General features: G+C 34.5%; 1 protein-coding gene across 1 annotated transcript; it reads left to right on the top strand.

Moving 5' to 3' along the window:
• Positions 1–753: 753 nt before the first annotated feature.
• LOC140432127 (syntenin-1-like) lies at positions 754–12,970 on the top strand (the record flags this gene model as incomplete). The annotated part of the gene is made up of 3 exons (XM_072519966.1): positions 754–1,026; positions 5,985–6,307; positions 11,569–12,970. Coding segments are annotated over 3 exons (651 nt in total), but the record flags the coding sequence as incomplete, so codon positions are not given.
• Positions 12,971–15,000: the final 2,030 nt, after the last annotated feature.

Below are 15,000 nucleotides of genomic sequence, written 5' to 3'. Positions count from 1 at the left end.
TAATTCTGAATAATTGCTGGTGCGAAAAACACCTAACTTTCAAAGCGACGGGAGATTTTACTATAGAGCAATAAAATATTTTATAACCGGCTATTAGAAACCCTTTTAGTGAGAATAGAATAGCAAAAAATACAGGAGTGTACGTAAAGGTTCGCTTCATATTAGTTTTTATACCGATAAAATGAAATTTGACCTAGATGACGAGAGCTTAGATTTTCCCCCTCAGATATTATGTAAATAGTAAATAATATATACAAAAGGGATGATTTATGAGATAATAAAACTTAAAAAGACATTTAACGAAAATTCTAATTCTTTGTGGTAAATGTATGGCAAAGAAATATAGTCCATATGCGTACCCTTTATTATTAATAAAGAAATATGTTTTTTTAACTTTTTCAATTTATATTATTCATTACAGAACATGATTAGTTACATGTGCATTTTTAGTTTCTTACAGCCCGACGTTGTTCTCTTATCAGTTTATTTATGCTAAAATGTTCATTATCAACTTGATTACTTCTATTTACCTGAGGTGGTTTAGAACTCGCGTGTTAGAGATATATCATTATTAATTTTAAAACGACAACCCCTAGTAGAAACGAAACAGAACAATGCTACTAGAGTGAATTTCTTATCGATAAGCATAAGTAACAAGAAACATATGATGAGTTTACTTTCTTTTATGGTTTAAATATTAATAATGTTTTGTTTATAAAATAGAATATTTTTATTTATTGAATTTCTTTTCAGAACGTTCCCCAAACTACATCTACTGGTCTAATAGCTCCCATTTCTGGACAATCAGTCGGCCTTCAAAGAGCTCAGGTCACTCACGGAGTTCGTCAATTGATACTCTGCAAAGATAAAGATGGCAAAGTGGGAGTTCGCGTCAAAGCCATCAACAAAGGTGTATTCGTCAGCGTCGTCGTCGAGAACTCGCCAGCTGCCATGGCAGGATTGCGATTTGGAGATCAAATCTTGCAAATTAACGATGAAAACGTCGCTGGATATACGATGGAAAAGGTAAGAGTTATTTTGGACATCAGCGATTTTCTGTGGATACTGTGGATATTCCTTTATCTTACCATGGGATAAGTCAATGAATGGTTTTATTTGTTAGATAGTTTACTAAAGGCCTTAAACCTATAGATTAATTAAGTATTTTTTGTACAAGGTCATTCTTGCAATAACTGTTTATATTGTAAAACATGTTGAACCAATTTTTAGCCCAAATATCCATTTTTTTTCTGATTTTCAAAAATTATGTTGAAACCGATGTTAGAAAGTACTAAATAGTTACATTGGCTTAACATAACTGATTAGCTTTTTTGGTTTGGTAGTTACAAACCGTGACCATATGGTAACACAAGATAAAAGGAAGTAATATAGAGTATGTTTAAATATTAAAAAACACCTATTAGCCATGTAAAAATAGACCAATAACATTTTTTTCCACGTATGGCTATTCTTGGCAACATCCACATCCGCTCTATCGGTAGCAAGGTATGCAAGAACGTGGTATTTGAATATTTTTTTCAACTGTATGGAAAAACGTCGGACTGCAGAAGTAGGTTGAGTTCCACATGTTGACGCAATTGTTACCACAGAGTTATCTACTCAGCTTATTCCATCATGTTTAGAAACATGATGGAATGAGAAATATTATTCCATCATGTTTAGAAATTGTTTTTTCAAAAGCACCTATATCTTTTTTAATCATAACTTTTTGGCCTGCATGGGAACAGTTTTTTGGAATTTTATTCGCTCAAAGTATCTGTTCCATCATACCAATTTTTTTTTTTCATTTTTGTCAACAAATTAAAACAGCAAATCAAAAATTTGAAACACACACACATACACACACACGCACACACACACACACGCACACACACACACGCACACACTCACACACACACACGCACACACACACACGCACACACCATTTTAAGGACAGTTTTTTGTAATTTTATTCGCTCAAAGTATCTGTTTCATCATACCAATTTTTTTTCATTTTTGTCAGCAAATTAAAACAGCAAATCAAAAATTTGAAACACACACACACGCGCACACACACGCACACGCCCACACCATTTTGCGCCCCCACCATTTTGCGCCCACACCATTTTGCGCCCACACCATTCTCGCCCACACCATTTTGCGCCCACACTATTTCGGGCCCACACCATTACTCCGTCTACCAATTTGTTATTACCTCCTGACCCGACGTAGTCTATTTTGTCTTTATAACAATGTATAGTCTGATAGTCGTCCATAGACGAGAAATGAGTGTCAAAACCACGTTAATATAAAAGAACAGCGGTAATTCGAGATCTGAAAAAACTTACTGAAAGAGGCCCAGACACGACTTGGGCTGTAGTACTACTGGATGGATGGAAACCTGACTCACGACAAACCAGTTAAATCTTGACTAAACGCGACTAGTATCATTTTCAAATTTTACTTTGGATTATGCGACTTTATAAAATATGTATAAGAGGAACATTTTTGTTAGAATAATCAGTGAACGGCATTACAACAATAATATACACTCCGCGTCATAGAAAACGGGCCACCCCAAATATTTAAAATATTTTCGAAATTATTAGTTATTGCTACAAAATTAAGCATTTATTTTTTTGTATATTGAATCAATAACTCGTTTAATATAAAATTTCATCATTATCGTAAAACATCAATCGAAAATAAAAAATTTAAGAAAAATAGGAAATTTATTGAAAAAATCAACTTACAGTTTTTAAAACAACAATGAACTGTTTATTTAAAAAAAAAAAGCTGGTATCCATTTTCAGTAATGGGTATGCCACCTCGATTCTGGATGACACTCCTCATTCGATTTGGCATGGAATTTATAACGTTTTGGATATCTCTTTGGGGAAAAGTGGCCCATTCATCAATGAGTGCCATCTGAAGCTCTACAGGTGTTGTTGGAGCAGGTATGCGACGCCTAACGCGACTTTTTAGCAGGCTCCATATATGCTCAATAGGATTGAAATCGGGGCTTTGAGCAGGCCAGTCTATTTTTGGAATACCAACCTCGTCAAGGTACTCTGTTACTATCCTTGCCGTGTGTGGTCTCGCATTATCCTGCATTAGCAGGAATTCGTTGCCAATAAATCCAGCATAGGGCATCACGTGATGTTGTAAGATTTCCGTTATGTACCTTACTGCTGTTAACGCACCTCTCTCGATCACGACGAGATCTGTATGCACATCAAAAGAAATCCCTGCCCAAAACATTACTGAACTACCACCAAAAGCAACCCGTGGTGCCAAGTGCAACCAGCGAAACGTTCTCCATCCCGTCTGTACACCTTAGTGCGTCCATCTTTACCATAAATAGACATTCTACACTCATCCGTAAACAATACTTTTCTCCAATCGTCTGCTGTCGAATTGATGTGCTCACAGGCAAAATCGAGTCTTCGTCGTTTGTGAGCTGGGGAAAGTAAGGGCCCTGTTGCTGGACTACAAGCTGTCAAACCTTGTTCCCTTATCTTCGCCGAATAGTAGAAAGGCTGATTGCTGGTCCTTGAGCTTGCTGTAAATGGCCTTGAAGTATTCTAGCGGTTTGGGTCTGATTCCGTAATGCAGCAAGAATGACGACGCGATCTTCCCTAGCGGTTGTTTTCCTTTTTGGACTTGTACCAGGTCGTCGTTGGTGAGATCCTGTCACAATAAATCGTTGCTGGGTCCTTTGTGCAGTCGAACGACTAACATTCAATTGTCTTGCAACTTGTCTTTGACTTAATCCACTTCCCAGTAACGTAACAATTTCAACCGATTTTTGAAAATTCTCCATCGTTATTAACTCAAGACTACTTCACACTAAGTCGGCTACTGTAATACTGAGATGAGTTTAAAACTCATTAGAACCCTTTACAATATCATACATTTCTCAAAACAATCGCTTCCTCGAAAATTGATCAAGTGTAAACAACTTTTTTTCAAAATTGTTTTGTTTTATAGGTTCTATGAATATCCTTAATCCAGTTACATGGTCGGGTTGCTTTCGCAACAACCCATTTAACTTAAATAACCCAAGACACATTAAAAATAAAATAATATTAATTCAATATACAAAAAAATAAATGCTTAATTTTGTAACAATAAATAATAATTTCGAAAATATTTTAAATACTTGGGGTGGCCCGTTTTCTATGACGCGGAGTGTATGTACATTGAATGGGCCACTGAAAACAGTCCTCCCTTATACTTGGCAATATTTTGTGAAGAGGCTGAAATAGGTTCTGTTGGCTGCTCAGGCACAAAATCTTTAATCATTATAAATGTAAAACACAGATTTTTAAACTTCTTTAATATGTAAGTGGCTATTTGCACGTGTTATCAAGACTCACTGGGAATACATGTGAACACATCAATCATGAAGAATTTTTCGTTAGTAATTTTTTGTTTAAAATAATAAAATTTAGTCCTGAGGCTCCGTAACATATGATTTTTTACAGGAAGAGGTTTTCAGCCCCTAGCCCAACCCCTAAACTTGGAGGGCCAGCGACTCTTCTGTTAGGGTTGCCATATCTTAGTATGTTTTGGTTCGCGGTTGGTATTTTTATTTCCCACCTACCCGCCGGTCCTAAGACTGGTTAGGACGTTCCCCTATCAACCACCTACGGACGCGTCCGATTGGAGGCAGACAATTCCACACGGACAACTCGTTTCCCATCCACGATACCATAATGGAACTACAGCAGCTCATAAAAGAAATATGGACACAGAATTCCCTCTCCAATGATTGGAATACTTTGCACCATACACAAAAAAGGAGATATCTTTGAATGCTCTAACCACAGAGGAATTACGATTCTAAATGCAGCGTATAAAATATTGTCCACAGTACTATGGCACCGTATGACACCATATTTAGAACGAATAGACAATGGAAGATCTAGGAATGCCAAATCAGTTGGTAAATTTAACAAAACTAATTCTTATAAAAATTAAGTGTAGAGTAAGAATTCAGGGGGAACTGTCTGAACCTTTCAAAACAAATAACGGGCTGCGCCAGGGAAATCCTCTCTCCTGTATACTGTTCAGTCTGGCTCTGGAAAAAGTAATACGTATGTCACAAATCATTGGTTCAATATATAATAAATCAGTGCAAATCCTTGCCTATGCTTATGATGATATCAACATTGTTGGGAGAACGGAAAACGCTGTACGTGAGGCGTATGTAACATTAAAAGGATCAGCTACAAAAATGGGTTTAATAACAACAACATAAAACAACAACAAAATGAAGTACATGAAAATAAGCACGCAATCACAAATCCTACGACCACTTTTTATAGAAAACGACGTCATCGAAGCAGTGAACGAATTTGTATACCTGGGAGCGCTCCTTAACACTGAAAATAATATTACCGCAGAGATAAACCGTAGAATTTGCACGGCCAACAGACGCTATTCTTTGCTCAATCTCCTTCTTAAATCTACAATTATATCGAGAAATACAAAAATAAAACTCTATACAAAACAATAATACGCCCAGTCCTAACATATGGTTCAGACACCTGGAATCTAACAAAAAGTAATGGAAACATGTTAGGATGTTTCGAAAGAAAAGTACTAAGGCGACTCTATGGAGCAGTGAATGACAATGGAGCGTGGAGAAGACGATACAACTTCGAACTTTATAGAATATACCAGGAACCAGATATCGTAAAACATATCGTAAGATAGGACATCTGAGGTGAATAGGGAATGTAATGCAGATGGATCAAAATGACCCATAGAAAAAGGCTCCTTGATAAGCTTATTGGTCAGAGAAGTAGAGGAAGATCCAGAACAAGGTTCTTTTATAACATCGATGGTGTCACCATGTCATACCTATTACAAAAGTACTTTGTTGTTGGATTTGAACGGTGGGAACAAATTACTACAATGATTTATTGACAAAAGATTATTGTGTGTTCTGTTTTAGTTAATCAATATTACTTTTTTAGGTACACGCTATGTTCAAGAAGAGCCCCGTTAACGGTATCAAAGTCGTTGTTCGAGACAGGCCCTTCGAAAGAACTATCACTTTACACAAAGACAGCGTAGGTTGTATAGGATTCCAATACAAGAATGGTAAAATTATCACAATTGTTAAGGATTCTTCGGCTGCTAGGAACGGTGTTCTGATCGAACATCAGCTGCTAGAAGTTGATGGACAGAATGTTGTAGGACTGAAAGACAAGGAAATTACTAACATCATTCAGAAAGCTGGGACCGTAGTTACTATCACCGTTATTCCGAGTTTCTTGTACGAACATATGATTAAGTCGTAAGTATTATTTTTTTTTAAACTGAAATATGTTTTAAATGTTTAGGAAAAAAATCTAAAATAAAGAAAATATCATAGAAAATTCTTTAAAATGAGAGTTTGTAAAGGTATTTTTTAAATTTTTTTTTTATTTGAAACTGCTTCAACCACAAGGGTTATTAGTAATGGTGGATTTTACAGGTAACATAAATATAAAAACAAACAAAGAATCTTCTTCTTTAGGTACTGTCTCCTCTAAGGGGGTTGGTAATCATCACAGCTATTTTCACTTTTGAGATTGCAGCTCTGAACAAGTCGACGGAACCGCAATTATACAACTTTTTCAGATTGTTGAGCCAGGAGATGCGTTTTCTTCCAATACTTCGTTTTCCCTGTATTACAATTATAAACAAAGAATACAATTAGATTTTGTTGATTAGTCCTGAGGAAACCAAAAAAGTATGGTACGATTGTGGTCACTATGTTCGCTTAGAATGTCTTTTATTGTTGTAGGTAACTGTTCATATTGTCTTTTAAATGCGTACAACGGACACTTCACTAATAAGTGATGTACTGAGAGATCACTAATCACACTTCTGTATCACTTCTGTAGTAGGAAATCAAGTGTGATCTTGGTGTGTCCTAATCGTAGTCTGGAGATGATAACTTGATCTCTTCTTTTCATAGGTAGCCTCTATGGTAGGACAGTTTGTTTTATGGATTTTTGTTATTTTTTTGCTTAATTATTGCAAAAATTGCTTTAATAGTCGATTTTTTGAAAATTATTATTAACTTTTCTAAAACCGCACAAAAAACTTTAATTTCGCGTTTTAGTAGGAACAATACTACATGGATTCTGCTATAAAAAATTCAAGAAGTTTCACTTAGCAGCTATTGCAAAATTGAAATTTTTTATTCCAGAAAAATTTTATCTACAACGTTATTATGCGTAAACTAATAAAATAGGTCTACATGAATTTTAAAAGCACCAGATTGAATATAATAGAAAGGGATATTTTATCAAATTAAATCATTTAACGATAAAAAAATTATTTTTAAATATTGAAAAATATGTTTCAAAAAGTACTGTGATTTTAAGCTTATAAACATTTAAAATAACTCAGACACATCAACCTATAGGACGTTATTTTTGTAATTGATAGGGAACTTGCAAATGATAGGTAACTTAATATTTACGTATTATAGTTCTAAATAATATTAACAATAAATTTTATCAAAACATTTTTTTTTATTTAGAAAAAACATATAATCCACATCAACCACGCATTGTTATTAGTGGAGTAACGTACACAAGAGTTCATTTTATTTACATTAAATAGATGTATATAAACGTAAATCTTTTAAATAATTTATTACATGGTCAGTGTTTATGGTTAAAGTGGTTTTGATGTCATCTGAGATTCCATATTTTCTTCTTGTTTTTTCGTGGTACTGGCAGTCAATCAGAATATGCTTCACCGTCAATGGGACAGAACAGTTTCTGCAAGTTGGAGAAGATTCTTTGTTGATTAAGAATTTATGGGTCAGTGCAGTGTGTCCAATTCTTAGTCGGTTAGTTATTACTTGGTCCCTTCTATTGGATGGATTATTCAAGATGGTCTTCACAAGGGGATAAATCTCATATAGTTTGGTTCCTGAATCTTTCCAGTAGTCTTGCCATATGTTCATACAGTGGTCTTTAATTAGGTTTTTGAGATCGGAGTATGGGAAATTTCTTGATTTGGTTGTGTATTGTGAGTTTATTCGACTTGTGTTTACTAGGTTGTCCACTTTCTCATTTCCAGCTATTCCTACATGCGACGGTACCCAGATAAATGCTACTTCTTTTCGAGTTGATTGAATTATATTTATCTCATTTTTTATAGCCCGTTATATTGGATTTGTAGGGTATATTTGTTTTACACCTAATAGAGCATTTAATGAGTCAGTGATGATGACACATTTATTCTCACTACGCATTTTGAAGAAAATTAAGGCTTCCAAAATGGCTGTGGTCTCGCCTGTGAGGATGCAGCAGTTTGTAGGTATGGATTACAAAAACATTAATTTTTTATTTGAAAGTCAAATCTTATTCTTCTTCTTCTTCTTCCTCGTTATAAGCAGTTCTGCTTGTTCATTGGCGGATTAATACCTCTATGGAAGGTTGTCACTCCCATCTTTTGCGCGGTCGTCCGATACTTCTTCTGTCGATTGGTGACTTATCTCTTGGTATTTTGACGACACGGGTCTCCTCCATTCTGCTTATGCGGTTATTCCATTCTTTTTTTCTATTTTGTGTCCATTCATTTATACACTTTACGTTACATTTTCTTTTAATATCTTGACTTCTATTTCGAACTCTCAGCGTTTTTCCTGTAATTCTTTTCAGTACTCTCATTTCTGCCGTTTCCAGTAGCCTTTGCGTTACCAAGGCCCCAAGCCCGGATAAACGAGGAGGGGGTCTACAGCCAGGTTAGCACTCTACTGATAGACTTTAAAACCATACAGCTCATAAAAACAGGAAACAGTGAACTCCATACTTGTTAATTTTCCTTGAATTATGCTAATTATTTTACAATTTGTTTTCAAATTTTACAATTTTGTCTTTAGTCTCTCTAAACCATGGGGTTTTCTTTTTTGATATGTTAGTGTTCGTTTCTTTCCTCACTCGTTGCTGCTTTAATTTTGTTATTTTTGAGTTTTTCTCAGCTCTCCTCGATGTTATGTATGGGTGCAAGTTATCGGGGAATACATAGCAATGAAGAGCTGAGGACTTGTCAGAAGAGAATCAGCTACAAAAGCAGACCATACGAACACCATCCGCGACCGTAAAAAGCCTACCCGACAGAACATAATTCGCACTGGGAAAGTATCTATGGTCCACCATATGGCAAAACGTATATTTAAATAATATACGTTTATAAAACAAGCAAAAATAAACTCAGATTCATAACAGGCTCCCTTAATGGACATGCGCCTGTCAAGGAACTCCTGCATACAATGAGTATTTTCATGGAGACCAAGGCTACAAATTCTGTAGGAGAGAACCTGCAACAGTCAACCATATCTTGTATGACTGCGAGACACCGGATCGCAGGCGGCAAACACTTTTTGAAAATTATCAAATAACTCAAAAGAAAGTGTCTCACTAGATTTCTTCAGTGTCTTCATCAGATAGTTTCAGAACCTCTTTAGATTTCTTCAAATAAGATTTTCTTGTCTTCTAGTTTTTTACATTAGAAACGGACTTTTACAGTTTTTTTATTTATTTATTTTTAAATTAATCACTAAATTGTATATACATAAATCACATTTTTAGTTAAAATAGTGAATTTTGTATCAAACAGACTTTTTGTAATAAAAAGACTCCTCTTTCTCCTCATTGATTTTAGGCAAATTACCCGCTTTATATTCATACACCTGCCCCATCTACGCTTAGGCCATTTTCTTCCTCCTTGTTATGACGCAAAGTGTCTGCTTTAGCTTCATATACCTGACTCTGAGATAGCGCTGTCATCGTTCCCCTAATTTAAGGAACGATTTAGGCTGCGATGTTAAATTAGTGATTTATCTCAACCTTGTTCCTTTCTCCATTCGTTTTTCCTCTTCTCCTTCTTCTTTTTTTTGTAGACATGGCTGTCTGTTTTTCAATGTGCCTTCAGTAATTTGTCGTTGCATCTTTTTCGTGGTCTTCCCACTGATCGTCTTCCTATTGGGAACCGTCTCATCTATTTGTTGTCATTCAGCTTATATGATTGTTCCATTCTACTCTTTTATTTCTTATCCAGTCCTTGATGTTCTCCTCTTTGCATGATCTGTACTTCTAGCTCTGTCCCAGAGTGTCTTACCGTCGATTTTTCTAAGGGTTTTCATTTATGCTCTTTCTAGCATTGTTTTTGTCCTCTCTGTGTTAAGTCATGTTTCTGCTGCGTATGTCATTATTGGTCTGATGAATTCTGCCTTTCATTTCTTTTTCGATATTATTTCTCCATATTGTTTCATTCAGGCAACCTGCGGCTCCGTTTGCTTTACTCACTTGATCCTCCTTTTCTGTTTGGAGCTTTCCGTAGCTAGATAGTGTGATGCCTAAATATTTCAACTCACTTGCTCTATTCTCTGTCTCCCCAGCTCTAATGAACATCTTAGTAGATTTGCTGTTATAACCACGCATTTTGTCTTTCTTGGGCAAATTAACATGTTGAATTTTTTGTCAGTTGTATTAAATTGGTGCAGTATATGTTGTAAGTCATGTTCCCTTTGAGGGATTAGTATTGCGTCCTCTGCATAGCAGATTATTTAAGTTGTTTTTCTACCATTTGGTATCCTTTTTTAGTTCTTATTTTTTTTTATTGAACAACATAGGACTCAGCGAATCTCCCTGTCTTGTCCCATTGCCACCTTCAATTGAGTCAGTTAGTTTTTCTACTTTTATTTTTATGGTGTTGTTCTGGTAGATATTTTCGATCGTTTTGATTATTCCTAGAGGTATCTCTGTTGTGTACAATAAGTGAGTTTGACCCTATAAGATACCTTCTTAAGGTCAATGAAACATAAATATGCCGGTTTTTTCTATGGTTGTTCTTAGAACCTTCTTTCAGTGCGTCATTAATTATGACGTCAATAATATATTGGATGTTTCGAGAATTATTTCATGTAATTATTGACGAATCTGACAGATAACAGGATCGTACTTAGCCGCAGGTGAAAAGCTAATGGCATTAAACTAGTACTTTTGTTGCAAGATGTATTAAATAGTAACCAATATTGTTTATTAAGTTTATAAATATGAAAACATTTAAAAATGACAACAAAACGATTCATTTATTGTTTCCTTTAATATCTAACAGGTTTCATCTGTTAAATTTGCATCTCAGACATCTTTGATACTGTCAAATTTTTTTTTCATATTTGTCGTATCTATTTTCAGATTTCAATTTTTCTATCATTTTATATTGTTTCATTTTACTTACCTTTCTTATTATTTCATCCAAGATGATGCTGAATAGAAGGGGACTCCTTATTGTATCACTCATGTTACCGGTTAGGTTCTGCAATTGGGATTTGTGCTTATTACTCAATAACTTAATCGTAATATAACCTACAACTACAACCTAAATTAATCCTTAACTACAATATAACCTACAACAGTTTATAACTTATAAAGCTCAGATTGTAACGTTTTACATTACATATTTTGTATTTTTTTGACATGTTACAAAAAATATAAAATACATTTTCTGTCAATTTCAAGTTTACTTATTTTTACCATTATTATTTTTCAGAATGAAGGGTTCACTACTGAAGGATTTGATGGACCACTCAATACCCACATTGTAATCCTTTTCCATCCATTTTGATATGTAAGCACCATATGGCAACCTTAATATCTAGAATAGTATATTTGTATTTCCTTATATTATTATGTTCATAGATCTATTTTTTAATGTTTATATTTTAATCCAACATGCATTTAATACGATATATTCCAGCGATTCTTAAAATTCTACACCTACTTGATTAAATTTGTGTGAGACAAAAGTAAATCAATGCAAAGGAACTTTTTGTTTTAAAAACACAAATTTCAAATTTTGTTACCGTTTTTGTATTTTTTTTACTGTAGACTGTATTATATGATATTCACAACCCATTCTCAACTGAAAGCACATAATCTGTGCACAATGGACATATCTGTAGGTTATATTGGCTATAATATATTATTAATAAAACACTGACATTGCTGGTTTGTTTGATTAAAATTAATTTTTAATAAATGCACTAACAAGAATTTAATTTGTAAGAATTCTCCTCAGTTTCTTAAATGTATTGTTGTATTTACTAATTGTGCTTTTATCATGCTGTTTGTTACAAAAAACTGTAAATTTGAAAATCTTACGTTTTTTATATATGTATACTATAATGTTCCTTAATATAACAAAACAGAATATTGTCATTAAGACTTCTATCCGGCTCAAAGGACCAAAAAATTCTAATGATTTTATTGTTTCATGTAGACTATATATAACAAAATTAACTAAATAAATTGTCTGAACATTGGATGAAGATTGCGATGTCCTCAAATGTTAAGATCTTCTAACTATAATAGTTGGGCTAATAATTAGCCTGTAATATGTACTGATCTGTAAGAAACTACGCTTTAGTTACTTCATTTTTTTTTACAATGATTTTGATACGTGATAATCTTCCTCCAGGGTAAAATTATGTGAAAACTATTCTCTTAATTTTATATTTCTCTTTTTGTTATAATTATGGTAGATAGCGAACGGTAGGTTATTTAGTTGATGTAGAACTTGATTTTATATAATTTTTAAAAATAATAGTCTCAACTACGACGAAAAATGTTTCATTTATTTGGATGTATATTCCCGATTGTCCTCATTATTCTAGAGCTCATATATAATAAAATCACCATTTTTAGTAGTTATCAATGTTAAACTGCCTCACATAGACACATATAGTTTATTTTTCTCGCTGTGTTATGATATAGTTATAAAGTTACGTTTAAAATATTTAGCTTTTTGTATTCCTTAAAGTAGAATAATAATATGTTACATGAATATTGGACCTAACGTTAAAATAATATTTATGCACACCAAAGAATCTTGGTTTTGTGATTTATCTGTGCCAGATAATAACGTTTAGATTTTAATAAATATTTTAGACTTACCACTGGTTTTTATTTATTTAACATATCTTGGTGTTCTGAAAAAGGTCTTTGGAGGAGTTAAAGTGGGAGAAAACAAGTGGAGACGATGAACGAACACCAAAGCAGGATTGGCAAAATCAAGGTTTTTTCCAAAAAAAAAACAGGTTTTTTGGTTCAAACCAGGTTTATTTGGTTTACACCGGAAAAAGATTCCGGCGGTTGAGAATAACGACAATAATGTTATATGAAAGATAAGAAAAATATGTTGCTGAGAGATTAGAGAAGACGAAGAATTTGGTGATTACGAAAAAAACGTTAAGGGGTCGTGTAAATATGATCTACAAAGAGAAAGTGTTTGTAGGACGACTGCCATGGGCAGAAGAAAGTGGGGATACGTAGTGGAAAAAATTTCAAGCGACTGGAGCTTGTAGTACTCTACTTTATCGTCATTAAGCTATTTATTTTTATAAAAGAAGAAATCCCCCAACAATGGAAGAAAAGTATCATCTGCCCTATTCATAAAAAAGGAGACAAACTGTTGTGTCAGAATTATATAGGCATCTCTTTACTTTGTTCGCGATACAAAATACTTCCAAACATCATTAATCGAAGACTCCAACCTCTCATGGAAAAAATCATTGGAGAATATCAAGCAGGGTTTAGGCAAAATAGATCTACCATTGACCAACTATTTACAGTTAAACAAATACTAGCCAAAGCATGGGAATATGACATGGACGTTTACAATCTCTTTGTAGATTTTAAACAAGCCTATGATTCAATAGATAGAACAATTCTACCTAATTGGAAGAATTTGGCATACCATCAAAATTACGACTAGTGCAAATGACAATGACAGAAACAGAAGCACAGGTATTTATTCAGGGACAGATCACTGATGCGTTTACGATAACGCAAGGACTGAAACAAGGCGACGGACTGGCCCCAACGCTCTTTAATCTTGTTCTTGAATATGTAATTCGACGGTTGACGGTGAGCGGAAATAACATACTTACAAACAAATCTACCCAATTAGCAGCATACGCAGATGATATAATCATAATGAGCAGAAACTCTGAGATAGCGCGTAACATACGTTGAGTTGAAACAGAGTGCAGAAGCAGTAGGGCTAGCAATAATTACAAATGAAACAAAACTCATATAAACCAGATCAAATAGACCGGCGCAACAACACTTTATTGACGATATAGAACATGTGAATAGATTCTCATACCTAGGAATGGATCTGGTCGCAAGCAATGAAGAAAAATCGGAAATAAATAGAAGGCTTATGCAGACATTTAAAGCCTATTTCGCGATGGGCCACATATTCAAATCGCGAAACGTACACTGGAAAACAAAACTCCGGGTCTATAAAACAATAATCAGGTCCATAGTAAGTTATGGTTGTGAAATATGGGTGGTGACACAGAAATCTGCCAATGCATTAGATGTGTTTGAAAGAAAAATATTACATAGGATACTGGGCCCAATAAGTGAAAACAACAACTGGCGAATTAGGTATAATAGAGAAATATACGAGCAATATAGCGAACCAACTCTAGCACAATACACTAAACTGCAGAGATTACGGTGGGCAGGGCACGTGGTCCGCATGCATGAGAATAGAATCCCCAGAAAATTACTAAATGCAAGAATGCAGGGAAAAAGACCTGTTGGAAGACCTAAAAAGAGATGGGAAGACAAAGTCGATGAGGATGCCAGAAACTGCCCATGAACAAAACTGCGTTCGTGGAAAAGAACAGCGGTAAATCGAAATGCTTGTTGAAGGAGGCCAAGGCCCGATTTTTGCCGTAGTACCATTGGATGGATGGAAGCTATTTATTTTTAATGTAGGTTGAATCAATTTCATCAAAAAATGTTTGGAGTTGTACAGAAACAGTTGACGTGTCTAAAACTCTGAGATAGCGCGTAGGGATTTTTAGAGATTCGGAGAAGTAATTTTTAGAATGTACTAAATGCGTTCTCAAATCATTATCACGCATAATGCAGCTACGTAGCAATAACACTCAGACTCTGAGATAGCGCG

This window comes from Diabrotica undecimpunctata, unplaced genomic scaffold (assembly GCF_040954645.1).
Source record: "Diabrotica undecimpunctata isolate CICGRU unplaced genomic scaffold, icDiaUnde3 ctg00002918.1, whole genome shotgun sequence".
Lineage (NCBI taxonomy): Eukaryota > Metazoa > Arthropoda > Insecta > Coleoptera > Chrysomelidae > Diabrotica > Diabrotica undecimpunctata.
Note: the sequence above shows the minus strand (reverse complement) of the source record. Positions and strands in the feature narration are given on the sequence as shown.